Consider the following 16,225-nt stretch of genomic DNA (forward strand, 5'->3'; position numbering starts at 1 on the left):
GCACCGAGTGTCACATGTATGATTATTTCCCAGTTGGTGAGCGGTTACATGTGTGTGCCCAATGCAAAGAGCTCCTAGCTCTAAGAGAACTACTACTACTACTACTTAACATTTCTAGAGCGCTACTAGGGTTACGCAGCGCTGTACAGATTAACAAAAAGGGCAGTCCCTGCTCCAAGGAGCTTACAATCTAATGGGCAAAATGTCAAGTAGGGGCAGTCCAGATTTCCTAAATAGAGGTATGATGGTTAGGTGCCGAAGGTGACATTGAAGAGGTGGGCTTTGAGCAAGGCTTTGAAGATGGGCAGGGAGGGGGCCTGGCGTATGGGCTCAGGGAGTTTATTCCAGGCATGGGGTGAGGCGAGGCAGAAAGGGCGGAGCCTGGAGTTGGCGGTGGTGGAGAAGGGTACTGAAAGGAGGGATTTGTCATGAGAACGGAGGTCACGGGTAGGAATGTAAGGGGAGATGAGGGTAGAGAGGTAGGGAGGGGCTGTAGATCGAGTGCATTTGTAGGTTAAAAGGAGAAGCTTAAACTGTATGCGGTACCTGATCGGAAGCCAGTGAAGTGACTTGAGGAGAGGGGTGATATGAGTGTACCGGTTCAGGCGGAAGATAAGACGTGCAGCAGAGTTTTGAACGGACTGAAGGGGGAATAGATGGCAAAGTGGGAGGCCAGTGAGGAGTAGGTTGCAGTAGTCAAGGCGAGAGGTAATGAGAGAGTGGATGAGAGTTCGGGTGGTGTGCTCAGACAGGAAGGGGCGAATTTTGCTGATGTTATAGAGGAAGAAGCGACAGGTCTTGGCTATCTGCTGGATATGCGCAGAGAAGGAGAGGGAGAAGTCAAAGATGACCCCAAGGTTGCAGGCAGATGAGACGGGGACGATGAGGGTGTTATCAACAGAGATAGTGAGTGGAGGGAGAGGAGGCTAGAGTACCACACTTGGTGGAGTTGAAGGAGACAGAGAGGTGCACAGAGAAGACCTACAGGGACGTTGTAGAGACGTCCCACCTCTAGTCTGGCAGCCCCTGTGCCATCTCGGAAGAGGGAAGTCTCCTAGAAGGAAAGCATCACCCTGGTGAAGTAGGAAGTACCAGGACCTGCCCACCAGGGGATGCACTATCCTCTTGCACCAAGGATATGTCTCCGAGAACTTCTCCCCAGGCAGGAAGGGTTAAAACAGCTGTTGTAGTTTGTGATTCAATCATTAGGCATGTAAATAGTAGGGTGGATGGTGCACGTGAGGACTGCCTGGTCACTTGTCTGCCTGGTATGAAGGTAGGAGACCTCACGCGTCACCTAGACAGGATCTTAGATAGTGCTGAGGAGGAGCCAGCTATCTTGGTAAATGTGGGTACAAATGACATAGGAAAATTTGGGAGGGAGGTTGTGGAAGACAAATTTAGGCTCTTAGGTAGAAAGCTGAAATCCAGATCCTCCAGGGTAGCATTTTCAGAAATGCTCCCCATTCCATATGCAGGACCCAAAAAGCAGGCAGAGCTCCGAAGTCTCAATGCGTGGTTCAGACAATGATGCAGGGATGAGGGATTTAGATTTGTTAGGAACTGGGCAACATTCTGGGAAAGGGGGGAGACTGTTCTGAAAGGATGGCCTCCATCTTAACCGGGATGGAACCAGGCTGTTGGCGCTATTAAAAGGAGAGCAGTTTTTAAATGGGGGGGGGAGGGAAGCCAACAGTTCCCGGGAGCACACGGTTCGGGGTGGAGTATCCTTGAAGGGTACTATTGAAACAGGACTTTAAGGGACTCCCAGTAGAGAGGTTTCAACAGTGCTGAAAGTAAGCCAGGTGTGCTTAATGAGAGAGCGGGATAAAGGATGCACATTATCCCCTTCACCTTTTAAGCAGGTTATAGATCAAAGGAAACAACACAATTTAAAGTGCCTGTATACAAATGTTAGAAGTCTAAAAAATAAGATGGGAGAGTTAGAATATATAGCACTAAGTGATGGAGACAGATATAACAGGCATCTCAGAGACTTGGTGGAAAGAGGGCAATCAATGGGACACTGTGTTAACAGGTACAAATTGTATCGCAATAATAGACAGGATCAAATTGAAGGGGGGATTGCACTATATGTTAAAGAGGGAATTGAGTCAAATAAAATAAGTATTCCACATGACACAGATAGCAGCGTGGAATCATTATGGATAGAAATTCCATCTGTGAAGGGAAGGAGTGTTCTTGTAGGGCTGTACTGCCATTCACTTGCACAGAATAAACAGACGGATGAATAAATGTTTACAGAGATTAGGAAAGCATTGGACAACGCTGTAATAATGGGTGATTTCAATTACCCTGACATTGGCTGGGTAAATGTTACATCAGGGAGTGCCAGAGAAATAAAATTTCTAGATGTAATAAATGACTGCTTCTTGGAGCAACTGGTCCAGGAACCAACAAGAGGGGGAGCCATTTTGGATCTGGTCCTTGGTAGCATGGAGGGCATAGTACGAGAGGAGGAAGTGTTGGGTCCCCTGGGAAACAGTGATAACATGATCAAGTTTGAGCTACTATCTGGGATGAACCCCACTAGTTTGAATGTTTTCTGATGCAAAGAGATCTGAAGAAAGAATTCCCCATTTTTGAAATTTGTTGTTTGTAAAGTCTATTCGTGAAGTTCCAGATATTGATTCGCCAATACTATTCAATTTCCATGAGAAGTATAATGCTGACAGGAATATCCAAAGATTGCTATATTTGAGATTTAACAGAAAATATCTGCAGAGGGTAAAGAAACTTGTTGCTCCTTGTTTACACAGAACACCATTATCTGATTATATGCTATAATTAAACATTTTTTTGCCCAATAATAACTGCTCAAAGTTCTGAGCAGTTAAAGATTGTTCTTAGTTCCAGGAGATTAATTTGACAAGTTCCCTATTTCTACAAATTCCTTGGGTGTAATGGAATAGGACATGTGCCCTGTATCTCATACCAGAACAACTATGCTGAAACTGACAATTATGAAACCCTGTATTAGGTTCTCTCATCATCCACCATCGAAGAGAGTGAAGAAACCAGCTCAATGTAATTTGATATGATAGAAAATGCCATCTGATCTCACTGGAATGTCAGCACTCACAAAAGATGGATAGGTTTGGAAGCATGGATACAGAGTAGCTTGCACTGTGACTATCATATGGCCAAGAAACATTATGATGAATCACAACAACATACATAGTAACATAGTAGATGACGGCAGAAAAAGACCTGCATGGTCCATCTAGTCTGCCCACGATAAACTCATATGTGTATTCCTTACCTTGATTTCTACCTGTCTTTTTCAGGGCACAGACCGTATAAGTCTGTTCAGCAGTATTTCCCGCCTCCCAACCACCAGTCCCGCCTCCCATCACCGGCTCTGGCACAGACCCCGTATAAGTCTGCCCTCCCCTATCCTAGCCTCTCAACCATCAACCCCTCTTCCCCCCGCCACCCAATTTCAGCTAAGCTTCTGTGGATCCACTCCTTCTGTATAGGATTCCTTTATGCCTATCCCACGTTACCGTTTTCATGTCCACCACCTCCCGCGGGAGGGCATTCCAAGCGTTCACCACCCTCTCCGTGAAGAAATACTTCCTGACATCTTTCCTGAGTCTGCCCCCCTTCAATCTCATTTCATGTCCTCTCGTTCTACCGCCTTCCCATCTCCGGAAAAGATTCGTTTGCGGATTAATACCTTTCAAATATTTGAACGTCTGTATCATATCACCCCTGTTCCTCCTTTCCTCCAGAGTATACATGTTCAGGTCAGCAAGTCTCTCTTCATACGTCTTGGAACGCAACTCCCATACCATCCTCGTAGCTTTTCTTTGTACCGCTTCCATTTTTTTAACATCCTTCGCAAGGTACGGCCTCCAAAACTGAACACAATGCTCCAGGTGGGGCCTCACCAACGTCTTATACAGGGGCATTAAACCTCCTTTCTTCTGCTGGTCACACCTCTCTCTAGCAACCTTCTCGCTACGGCCACCGCCTTGTCGCACTGTTTCATCGCCTTCAGGTCCTCAGATACTATCACCCCAAGATCCCTCTCCCCGTCCGTGTCTATCAGGCTCTCCCCACCTAACACATACGCCTCCCTTGGATTTCTACTCCCTAAGTGCATCACTTTGCATTTCTTCGCATTGAATTTTAATTGCCAAATGTTAGACCATTCTTCCAGCTTCTTCAGATCTTTTTTCATGTTTTCCACTCCCTCCGGGGTGTCCACTCTGTTGGAAATCTTGGTGTCATCCGCAAAAAGGCAAACTTTACCTTGTAACCCTTCGGCAATGTCACTCACAAATATATTGAACAGAATCGGCCCCAGCACCGATCCCTGAGGCACTCCACTACTCACCTTTCCCTCCTCCGAGCGAACTCCATTCACCACCACCCTCTGGCGTCTGCCCGTCAACCAGTTCCTAATCCAGTTCACCACTTCAGGTCCTATCTTCAGCCCTTCTAGTTTATTCAAGAGCCTCCTGTGGGGAACCGTGTCAAAAGCCTTGCTGAAATCTAAGTAGATGATGTCCATAGCACGTCCTTGATTTAATTCTCCTGTCACCCAGTCAAAGAATTCAATGAGATTCGTTTGGCACGATTTCCCTTTGGTGAAACCATGTTGTCTCGGATCTTGCAACTTATTGGCTTCCAGAAAATTCACTATCCTTTCCTTCAGCATGGCTTCCATTACTTTTCCAATAACTGAAGTGAGGCTTACCAGCCTGTAGTTTCCAGCTTCTTCCCTATCACCACTTTTGTGAAGAGGGACCACCTCCGCCATTCTCCAATCCCTCGGAACCTCTCCCGTCTCCAAGGATTTATTAAACAAATCTTTGAGAGGACCCGCCAGAACCTCTCTGAGCTCCCTCAGTATTCTGGGGTGGATCCCGTCCAGCCCCATGGCTTTGTCCACCTTTAGCTTTTCAAGTTGTTCATATACATTCTCTTCCGTGAACGGTGCTCTATCCACTTCATTCTCAGGTGTACTTTTGCCAGTCCCTCTCGGTCCTTCCCCAGGATTTTCTTCAGTGAAAACAGAACAAAAGTACCTATTTAGCAAATTGGCTCATGAGACTCTTGGCAATTATCAGGGCAGCTGCTCTCTTTTCCGGAGCAAAGCCCTTTCTCACTTAAGTGTCTATCAAGACTCAAATATAGTGGAGATGTTGCAACATTTGAAGGTTTGACTAAATGATAGACATTGAAGGAGGTGCTCAGCCTCCTCAGCAAAGATCGTTTGCCAATCAGTCATACAGATAGATAACACTATAATGTTAAGTATAGTATTAAAGCAAGGAAATTGCAGGATTTACAGGTTAAGGAGGAGGCACTGTGGGCTAATCTAGGAAGGGAGATTCTATTTTATTTGGTGTTACATATAGGCCTCTCTCACAAGCAGAGGAAGTAGACAGATTTCATCGAAGCCAGTCATAATACAGATATGAAAGAGGAAGTAGATAGATGATTTTAATATGACAGATGTTGATTGGGACATCCCTGTTATGAGGTCACCTAGAAGTACAGAGATCCTAAATTCTCTATAGCAACCTCAGCCCTCGTCAAGTCGGGTTTTCAGGATTTTCCAAATGAATATACATGAGATCCATTTGCATACAATGGAGGCAGTGCATGCAAATAGATCTCATGCATATTCACTTGGGAAATCCTTAATACCTGACTGGATTGCAGCCCTCAAAGACCAAGGTTGGACAATCCTGCTTCACAGAAGAACTGTCCTAGCAATGATGACAGAATCCAAGTGGGATGAGGTCATACTGAACCTGATGCTTATGAACTGGGAGAATATTTCTGATGTTTGACAAGAAGATATGCCACATACCATAAAGTATTCGAGTACTGTATTTAATTTACCACTTACCCTACTCAATAGAAATTTTCTGGATTGTCTCCTTTAAACATTTACATTTTGGCTGCAATAAACAGCCACAGAACTGATATATTAAGACACTTCAAAAATACAAGTTTGTATAGCATCACTACAAGAAACAAATTGGCTTACCTGACGGATTTTTAGATTTGTTTCACCGTCTAAATTTGATGTTTCAATGTAGCACATGGACTGTGGCTCACTATTATAAAAGTCAAAGTTTTATTATTAAAATGATTATATATGTGTTTCCACTTCTGTGAATTCTAAAAGACTTCTGGCTAACAATTTAAGGCAACTGAAATTCTTTATTTTTCTTAACAAGCAACATTTTTTTCAATGTTAAGGTTATCCAGATTTTGATAGTAAATGTGTCTTCCATCGTGTATCAAATACGCATCTAATTGAGATGTTGATTTTTAAGACTCAAAAGTGACTCCCATGCAGCCACCTATAAATCTCAAACACCAGAATATACACTTTGATGTATATGTGTAACAGCAGACGCTGCATTAAAATATTACCTTACAAGAAAACTGCATTGATTTTGAATTGATACAAATATGTCAGAAATAAACAGGACCTCAAATAAAAGTCATTAGTGGTAGATTGTAACTATTCATAGATATTTAAACTATCTTTTTATCACTTCCTCATACTTGGCTGAATTGAACCTTGCTGGTAACTCTATACCTTAGATAACATTATCCGTGGTGGACTACAACTGGAGGTCCACTTATTGGGAAAGACAGCAGCTATATATTTGCTGAAGTTACAGAGATTTTATTTTAGGGGGGGGGGGGGGTAGTCTTATATGGTCTCCATGCAACTGACACACTGCATGCCTGCCTGCTTAATTTTATTTCCCTACATGGAACTCGCTTATGGCTCCTTCAATGGCATCACCCATGGATCACTATTGACTGGAGGTCCAGCGCTGGAAAGTTGTTTTACCAGCAGAAGTGATACAACAGGGATCACTCCTTTGTAGAGCTCCTGTAGGGCCAATGAGGAAGAGCACGGAGCATTGTCCATGATATGAAAGGATAGAAGTGTGGGGGGGATGGGTTTTAAAAAGTATGGTAAGTTTACATTTAATAGGTTAGGCACTGGCCAATTTGAGTGTGTGTGGCTAGTTACACTAATGCCTTAAAACACATGCTAAATAATACTATATATGCACCATTATTCTAAATGGGGCTATTTACTAACTGTGCATTAAACAATTCAGTAAATGGGTCCCGAAGACAGTATAATCAGAACTACACTCCCTCCGAGTTTATCAGGCCTGGGAGAGAGTGTAGTTCTGATTATACTGTCTTAGGGACCCATTTACTGAATTGTTTAATGCACAGTTAGTAAATAGCCCCATTAAAATAATGGTGCATACATAGTATTATTTAGTATGTGTTTAGGCATTAGTATATGTTAATACCTATTAGTTAATAAGAACTTTAGTATGTAAACCAGTCTTGTTCAAACTTTCTAGTAAGAATTGAGGAGGGTCAGGCTGTAGAAGGGATTTATTTTGTTTAATTCATAACCACGATGATCATTATTTGCAAGTTTAAGAGCAAATGTTATACTGGATTTATTTTATTAAGACAGTCTATTCTCAACTTCCTGGGATTAAGGGATGGTCAGAGTGCAGTGGGAAATTTCCCATTGTCTATTTTTAAGGCATTTTTGATGTCTTATTGTTTGTGTGATCAGGCCCATTTTAACATGTGGAAAAAATGTGGTGTGGGCATGTCCATTAAAAAGCATGTATAAAATGACTACATTATTTCGGTAGCAGCAACATATGAAAAATTTTGTCTATATATCCCTTACATAGTAACTATATGATACATCATTCAGTAATTATTACAAATATGGTTCTTATCAAAGATGGAGAGGATTTTGAATACCATAATTATGAACTGCAGACAAATCACTAAAGTACTATTTGATCTATTACATATTTGAATTTTAAAAGTTGTAAGGTGCATAGTGACCAAGAGCTAATTTGAAACATTTAGAAAAATAAGAATTTTTGTTTAAATACTATAAAACTACAAATATGAAGCAAAAGTTAAGTTCAATCTTTTAAAAAAAAAAATCAGCAAATAAGAATTTCAGTTTTATCAAAAGCTTCTGAAGAATCAATGGCATATATATATGGTTTAGCATGCAATATTAGAAACAGACCTACAATTTGTAAAACCACATAATACACACAGACCAAGGATAGCTTTCTGATTAGTAGGATGAAAGTGAACTTTAGTCAACATCACAAATACCATTAAAAAGCTACTAAATGTGCCATAAATATGCATGGTCGCCATTTACAGAACATTAAGTCTAGACCAACTGCAAAACATGCCACATCTAGCTGAGTGCAAGGAGTCCTCAGTATATCCTAGACAAATCATGAGATTATAATCATTTCTGAAAATTGCTATTCACTTAAAGAGTTATTTAAAATGCTATTTTATATTCATTATGCGTTCATGCCCGTTAAACTGCATGAAAGACATGAAAGCACAACTGCTGACCCGAAACAGGTACTCGAAGATAGCGGGATATGTATCTTCATAAATGGGTGACATCCAATGGGATAGAGAGAAAAGAGTTTCAAGACTCTCAAAGCTCTAATAGATTTCTAGGAGCAGAGGACCATACATGTATGATGCTTCCTATGTCTGAGTCATCACCCATGGTCACCTTAGTTCAGTATATACCTTTAAACTCCAAGACAACAACTTCTAGCAGAGGTAAGCAACTTCATTTTCTCCAATGAAAAGCAGGATATGAAATGCTCCAAGAATACAATGCGTATCTACAGACTACCTAACTCAAATTTAAATTTAAAAAAAAAGGCAGCTGGAGAAAAAGTGCCAACAGGCCATTTTCCATTCGTTTATTTATTTTGTTAATGAAAGCAACCTTGAAATAATCAAATTGAAGTTAGGAGGGATGAAGCTGAATTCTAAACTGCAGAGATATTCAACAGGCTAGATTGAGAAAACAAAAAAAATAAAATGAATGTGTGGACATTCCACAGAGATCAGGTAAGTAGATCACCAACAATGTCATGACTGATAATATAAGTCTATACATGAACTTGCAAAATCAAACTCATTGGGGTATGACCAATTTGCTATCTAATTACACATTATGGTTATGAAGTCCCACGTTTATTGTAGCAAAAAAAAAAATCTGGGCAGATTTTCTAAGAGCTGCTCCAAGCAAAATGTTAAGGCACTTTAGCAATCCAAACTATGCATAGCATCTTCACCACTTTAGGCAAGTGACCTGGGAAAAATGGCAGAAGACAAATTATTTGTTAAGGTGTAAGGCTGAACACTACTTTGGGCAGGAACTTAGGATACACGTGCAAAACCAACCTGGATGTTGAAAAACGTTGTCTAGGGTACATTAGTCACTAAGGTCTGGAGCTTACTAACTTTGTACAATGAAGTAAGTACCATCAAATGAGACTTTCCAATTCACAGGAGTCTATGCGCTTAAAGGTCCTGAAACATAGCAGGCTGATTGATGGGAGGCTTCAAAAAGAAAAGCAAGCCCCACACAAAGACTGTAAAGGGAAGATCTACCTAAACTGCACCAAGGTGAACCTTTTATTAGTTTTCAAACCACACTGATATAGAGGACATTCAAGAAAACATTGTGTAGGACAAAAGAAAGGGTGCTGTTTAGTATACAAAACTCAGATTATCTGGGTGAATCTCTTCATAAAGGCAGTTAAATAGACACAAAAATTATTTAAAGTCATTTAAATGGCTGAGGATTGTGAGGATTTGCAAAAGAATCTTATAAGATATGGGGGAGAAAGGGAGGAATCAATATTCAGCCCATGGCAGTCAGCGGTCTATTAAATATCCAGGTTACAGAGATCATCCAGAAGGTAACCCCATACTTGCTGATATTCAGACTGCTGCATGGTCAGCTTCACAGCTAAAATTAGGACAGTCTTTTTGCTGTCCTAGCTTTATCATTGTACTTAACCTGTTAGCAGACTGAACATCTCCGCTAAATGATTAAGTACTGGCTCCATCCACAGACTGCCCCAGCACTAACTGGACAGTGCCAGTGTGGTCAGAGCCAATATTCAATAGCACTGCCTGGCTAAGTGTCCCTGAAAATCAGTGGAAGATCAGCACAGCAGGGTTTAACTGGGCAGGAACCTCTCCTGTCCAGTTAAACCATTCTGAATATCAGGCCCTAGGCATCTAAGTGGCAATGGAAAATTAATGAGGATATGTGCAAAGTGGATGTACACAGGGAAAAAGTCCCCGAGTTCTGAGTTAGGAGTCAAGACCTAAGAAAAAAGTATTTTGGAATCATGCTAGAGATGGGTTTTTCATTCCTTTTTGAATAAACTGAAATTATTATTATATATCTCCCTGATGTGACTACACCTTGAGTACTGTATGTAGCTCTGGTTGCCCCATCTCAAAATGGATTCAACAGAACTAGAAAAAGTTCAGAGAAGGAAAGAAAAATGATAAAGAAAATGGAGCACCTCCTTATAAAAGCTCTTCTGACTGGAGAAAAGATGGCAGAAATGCTCTTCTGCCTGGAAAAAAAAGATGGCAGAAATGTGAAGGGTGATACAGACATTTAAATACTTGAAAGGTATTAATATAGAAACAAATCTCTTCAAGAGAAAGGGGAAATGGTAAAACTAGAGGACATAAGCCGAGGTTGAGGGGTGGTAGACATAAGAGTAATGTCAGGAATTTTTTTTTTTTTTTGACAAAGAGGGTGCTCAATGCGAGTAACACTTGGGACAGCTATTCCGGCTGTGAAGAACTAAGGCTGATGCCAGGCAGACTTTGTATGTCTGTGCCCATATATGGCAATCCAGTTTAGGATAGGCTAGAATGGGCTTCAATGGCAACTTCAGTAGCTGGAATAGAGGACAGAGCTGGGCAGACTTTTACAGTCTGGGTCCCGCAAATGACAAGATGGATTTAGATAGGATGGAGTGAGTTTTGATGGCAACTTCAGTAGATGGAACGCAAGGACAGAGCCGGGCAGACTTCTACGGTCTAAGTCACAGAAATGCCAAAGAAAGACTTGTGATAAAGTATATAATATCATATTCATTGTTGATTTAATCATGAATTGATAATGAGTGTGACAACTGGACACATTGGATGGACGGCTCAGGTCTTTATCTGCTGTTATTTACTACTAGTAAAAAAGGCCCGTTTCCGAAACCAATGAAACGGGCGCTAGCATGTGGTTTTTTTTTTGTGTGTGTGTGTGTATGTGTCACAGAGTTATTTTTTGTGTGTGTGTGTGTGAGGGTGCGGTGTGTGTGCAGGTTGTTGATGATGGAGGTGGAGGGTCGGTGTGCGGTTGTTTCGTTAGTTTGGCAGCCAGTCTCCAGCGATTCCTAGGCAGGGAAGGAGTACTCCTCCCCCTTCCTTGGTCGCTGCTTGCTGCTGGCTGGGTCGTGGGTAATCCTTCCAGCTGGGCCGCAGCTTGTCCTGTTCGCCCACGTCCCAGAAGGTGACGGGCATGTTGATTTCCGGCTCCTCTGACTCCATGTCAAGCGATCCCAAATATAGTCTGTGCTATAGGCCCTCTGGCACTCTTCAGTACTGGCATTAGGCATTTAAAAATTTCTCCCCCCCTCCCCCAGTCTATTTTTGCACATACCCACAGCAGGAATATCCTTCTCTCGTTCCAGCGGTGGTTCTGTGCTCTCCATGCTGCACAGATAATGAGCCATTCTGCTGGGGAATGCTCCTCCCTTATTGTAACGTAGTTTCCTCTGATTGGTCCGTTTTACGTTGCCTAGTGTTGCCTGGGAACGGTGTTGTGATGGTCCTTTGTGTTTCAGAATGTTGAGGGTCTTTTTTCTGATTGGTCCGTCATGCGAGGGCGGGGCAGAGAGACATGGTCAGTGTTCTGGCTTCACCACCATGAATCCATGAACCCTTCAGTGAGTGACTGAGTGACTTCAGAACGTTGAGGGTGAGTTTTATTATATTAGATGTTACTATGAAAAAGGGAACAGCTGTTTAATCTTTCAAACACTACAAAGACATCACATGAAACAAAAAAAAAAAAGAAGACTAAAAACTGCTCACAGAAACTTTCTTTTTTTTTTTCAAACTGCATATAATTCAGCTACCAAGGCTGAAAGGAGGTTTGGACAAATTTCTGAGAGAAAAGTCCATGAAAGATCATTAGCTAGAGATAGATCGTTATCCCTGGAAATGAGCTATTAAAAACCAATCTACTGCTTGTAAACCAGACAAGAAACTGTTTGAGAAAAGATACCGGGTTCAACGGGCTTTAGTCTGAATCAACATGGCTTCTATGGGCCACCAGGTATACTGATGGCTGGACCCTGGAACCCCTTGGAGACTGATTCATTCCCAAGGTAAAACGATTCTCTCTGCAGGGAAGCTTGGGAGGTGGTATGACAGCTGCCAAAATCCCTCGCCTCCTGGAATTTTGCACCAGTGAGGACTGATTCCAATGCCTCTGTTTTCACTCAATACTCAGTATGGTAATTCTGACACCAGTGCCAAAGCAACAGAATCCTTCACTTTGTTTCATGCAGGCTTTTGACAATGGTCAGTCTCAGTCTCAATTACCTCTGTCAATGCTCAACTTAGATTATCAACATCAGATGTAGCTCCATGGTCCTTGAAAATACATGACTCTGATGCACCTGGGCCAGACCTAATCTAACCAAAAAAATATTTTGTTCCTTACGGCCACAAAGACACCTAGGTGTCATTTTCTGACATGTGGTACAGCTAGGTATTTTGCTATCTGGTCCATGGCACAACAGGAATATTTTTGTGGGCATCAGATGCTGCTGTTATCCTGCTATGCCTCACATATTTCTTGAAACAGCTGAAGTTCTTCATTTTCTATGACACTGGACAAAAAAAAAGCTGCATCAAATACACATTTACCCTCCCTCCTTTTTTACAAAGCTGCATGGTAATGAATTACCACACCGGCAGCCACTAGCACGGCTTAGTAAAAAAAAAGTGAAGGTGGGGGGGGGGGGGGTACATATTTAAAGACTAATACCATGCAATGCATCAGTGTAGATTGAAGTTATGCCAAAAATCCAGGAAATGTAAAACGCAATAGAAAACTAATTAGGAGGTTTCTAGGAGGCATGAGGAGCATAAAGAAGTGGTAACTCATAAGACAACATGACAAACTTACTTGAAAGTATCATCTTACTAGGAAAGAGAACTAGACTGCATCTTCCAGACTCTGAAGAAAAGAACGAACCGAGGTGGCCTCACATGACAACACAAACAAGGGAAGTACCACAGATACACAATTCACCCCTCCTGAAAGCTTAGATTTTTGCTCCTCTTTTCCTTCATCCCAAACTCCTTTGGATGATGTCACCTATCTATAAAGGCTTCCTATATCACTGCTCCTTGATAGTGTATCATTTTATTTTACAATCTTATTAATTATTATTAACAAAAGCTTCATTATCCCGTCCCTTTCTCTCAAAATGAATTATACGAAGGTTTTCCAGCATGTAGTCCAAGAGCCAAATGTGGCCCATCTGGCCTCACTTGAGTTAGCATATATGAAGGTATCTATTGAATACAAAGTCACAATCTCAGAAGAGATTCCAAGACTGATAATAAATCATGCTGTAACAGGATAAAATAATCATGCAGCCCAAGCACATACTTATTTCTGATCATGCAGCCCACAGACACCCTTGCTATACTGTAAGCTCACTAAAAAACCTGCCTATATGAAGTATCATTTTTTAATGTAAGAACTGTACATATCAGCAAATAGAGGACAAGCACTGCTGTGTTCAACTGAACAATATTTGCAGATTACTGGGATTTGATATCCGAGGAACCACATGCACATTTACTGTAGAATCGTTCCATCCTAACCTCGTTGAAAGACTTATCAGATCAGCTGGAAGATGTTCTCCATTGGTCACTTTCACTATTTCCCCTACAGTCACCTTCATGAACAAGTATGAAAATGTTCAGAACAGAGAACATGAGTTAATAGACAGAAACAGAAGCAAAATGGACAAAAAGACAGTAATAAATCGTGGTATAAAACATACGCTTATAGACATTATTAATGTCACTTTTTCAAAGTCAGTTTAACTCAGGTCAGACAGCATGACATATTGGAAATATTTAGCTGTTTCTGGATTATTTTATTTTTTTTAACATTCCAGGTCTAGCCACTGATAGTGATGTAAGGCCATGGAATGCTAAATACTTTTAATATTTTACATTACTTTTGAAGTTTAATGTGTTTAAAATAAAAATACCTTAACAACCTGCTTAACTTACTATTCCAATTCACTTATAAGCATTTTACTCAAATAATTCATTCAGCATCTGATACACTATTGAAATGAAAAGGTATGAATTATCAGAACATTTAGAAATAAAATTTAATGACATGTGCTACTGCATAAAATAGGATCCGCAGTAAATAACATGTTAACGCATGTTAATGTGCAATAACGCTATAGCACCGTTTAGTAAATTTGGCCCTTAGCATGCATATTGTGGTGAATACCAGAAGTCATTCTTTTATTCAGATCTTCACAAAATGTGATCTTTGTGCTAAAATGTTAACTATAACATTAACACTCCAAAACTGATGAAAGCTAATATAGAAAGCAAACTAAACAGCTCCAAGAATATTGAATACTGTGAGACCTGAAGTTTAAAAGATTTTGAAAAATATATGGCTCTTGCATGTTATTTTACATAGTATATTTTTCAGGAAATGAGGATCAATGGGCTCAAACACATGTCAAAATCAAGAAACATTCTACTGGGCTAATTATAGTTTCTTTAAAGCCTAAAGCCAAAGGGAAAAATTGATCCATTTTCACAATTTGGACTCAGAATATCCCTGAAGTGCATGGCCCAAATACATTCAAATAAATATTAGCAATCAGTTCACTGATCTTTATTCTATAATTCTCTATTTCTAGCCTTTGAAAAATCCAATTTAGCAGCACCCAGATATTTAACTTTCACAATACAATTAAATCTTTAGCTTACTAAGTACTTTGAGATATGTTTTTGCCTATTTAAAGTTCTTGTTTTTATGTCAGATTTTGTAATCCGCCTATGTGTTAGGCAAAATAGAAATGTCAAAAAAAATACATACCCAAAATGATTTTTCAAGTACAGATACATAATTTTATCATTAAGCTAAGGGCAGTTAATATTATTTAATCCTTATTTCCTTGAAACAAACTCAGCAAAGGGTAGAGAAACCAGTTTTTAAGCCATATGTGTCAGAAGGCATCTCTACCTTGATGACAGAAGTACAGTGTCAGCAGGTACATATTCTTTGCCATTTATTTTAACTATATCACCAACCTTTACCTGAAAGAAAACTGGGATTGGTTATTAGTCTGTATAAAACAAAGTTACTACATATAAAATACAGTACCTTAAATGCAGTATCACAGTGTAATATGTTATATAATTACCTAGTCCAGTGTTTCACAACATTTTCAAATTCAAGGCACGCTCCCTTTTTAAAAATGTTGTGCAGCACAGCAACTTCCAAATATTTCAAGCAGAGCAGGCAAAGTGGATATGGGTTAGGACTCTCTCATCCCCACCCCACCCCCTTCAAATAAAATAAAAAGGCTGGAGAAGCACCAAAGCAGTGGTTTAGTAGAAGAACACAGAAGAGGTGCAGTGTGTTATGTGAATGCTGTACAAAGCAGGGCCCAGCCACCCATGCCCAACATGCTGCCTGCTAATTGCCACACTCCATCACTCCAAATAATATTTAGTATGGATAGAGTCATGTGTAATTAAACATGTGCTTGTAAAAGAAACTCCTGCTCATTCAAGGGCCATCACTGGGTGTGTCTCATTTCTAAGAGGTGTTGAGAACAATGTCCATGAGTGATGTCTATTTAAGTCCATTCAATTCCTATGGGCTTCCTCTCATGTGCTGCGCCGGAATTGCTGACGTGGATTTGTAAATGAAGCCCTATGTCTGAAAGCACATTGACTAGGCCAGTGTTTCTCAACCAAACAAAAACAGTCTTATGGCTTGTACGATTGTGTGTGTGTGTGGGGGGGGGGGGGGATGCAAAAATCTTTTGCATTCAATTGTCTTTTATCTGTCTTCCATCTACTAAACACTCTTTCAACAACTTTAAGAATGGGATAAATGTATAACAGGAAATTACCTGAAGCTTACAAGTCAATTTGCTTCTACAGTTCTGAGGTGATACAGCTTAAATTCCTTGTAAGTTATGGAAAACTAAGAAATTCCACAGGAAAAAAACAAATCAGCAGGCAAAAG

General features: G+C 40.6%; 1 protein-coding gene across 1 annotated transcript in view; it reads right to left on the reverse strand.

Annotated features, from left to right (window-relative positions):
• Positions 1–16,225, reverse strand: part of ATP8A1 (ATPase phospholipid transporting 8A1) — a 649,985-nt gene that overhangs the window by 492,116 nt on the left and 141,644 nt on the right. Inside the window, 2 exon segments of the mRNA XM_030191344.1 lie at positions 6,029–6,098; positions 13,813–13,886. Of these exon segments, the coding sequence (XP_030047204.1) occupies positions 6,029–6,098; positions 13,813–13,886 (144 nt within the window).

The sequence above is a fragment of the Microcaecilia unicolor genome, chromosome 2 (assembly GCF_901765095.1).
Source record: "Microcaecilia unicolor chromosome 2, aMicUni1.1, whole genome shotgun sequence".
In the NCBI taxonomy this organism is placed as follows: domain Eukaryota; kingdom Metazoa; phylum Chordata; class Amphibia; order Gymnophiona; family Siphonopidae; genus Microcaecilia; species Microcaecilia unicolor.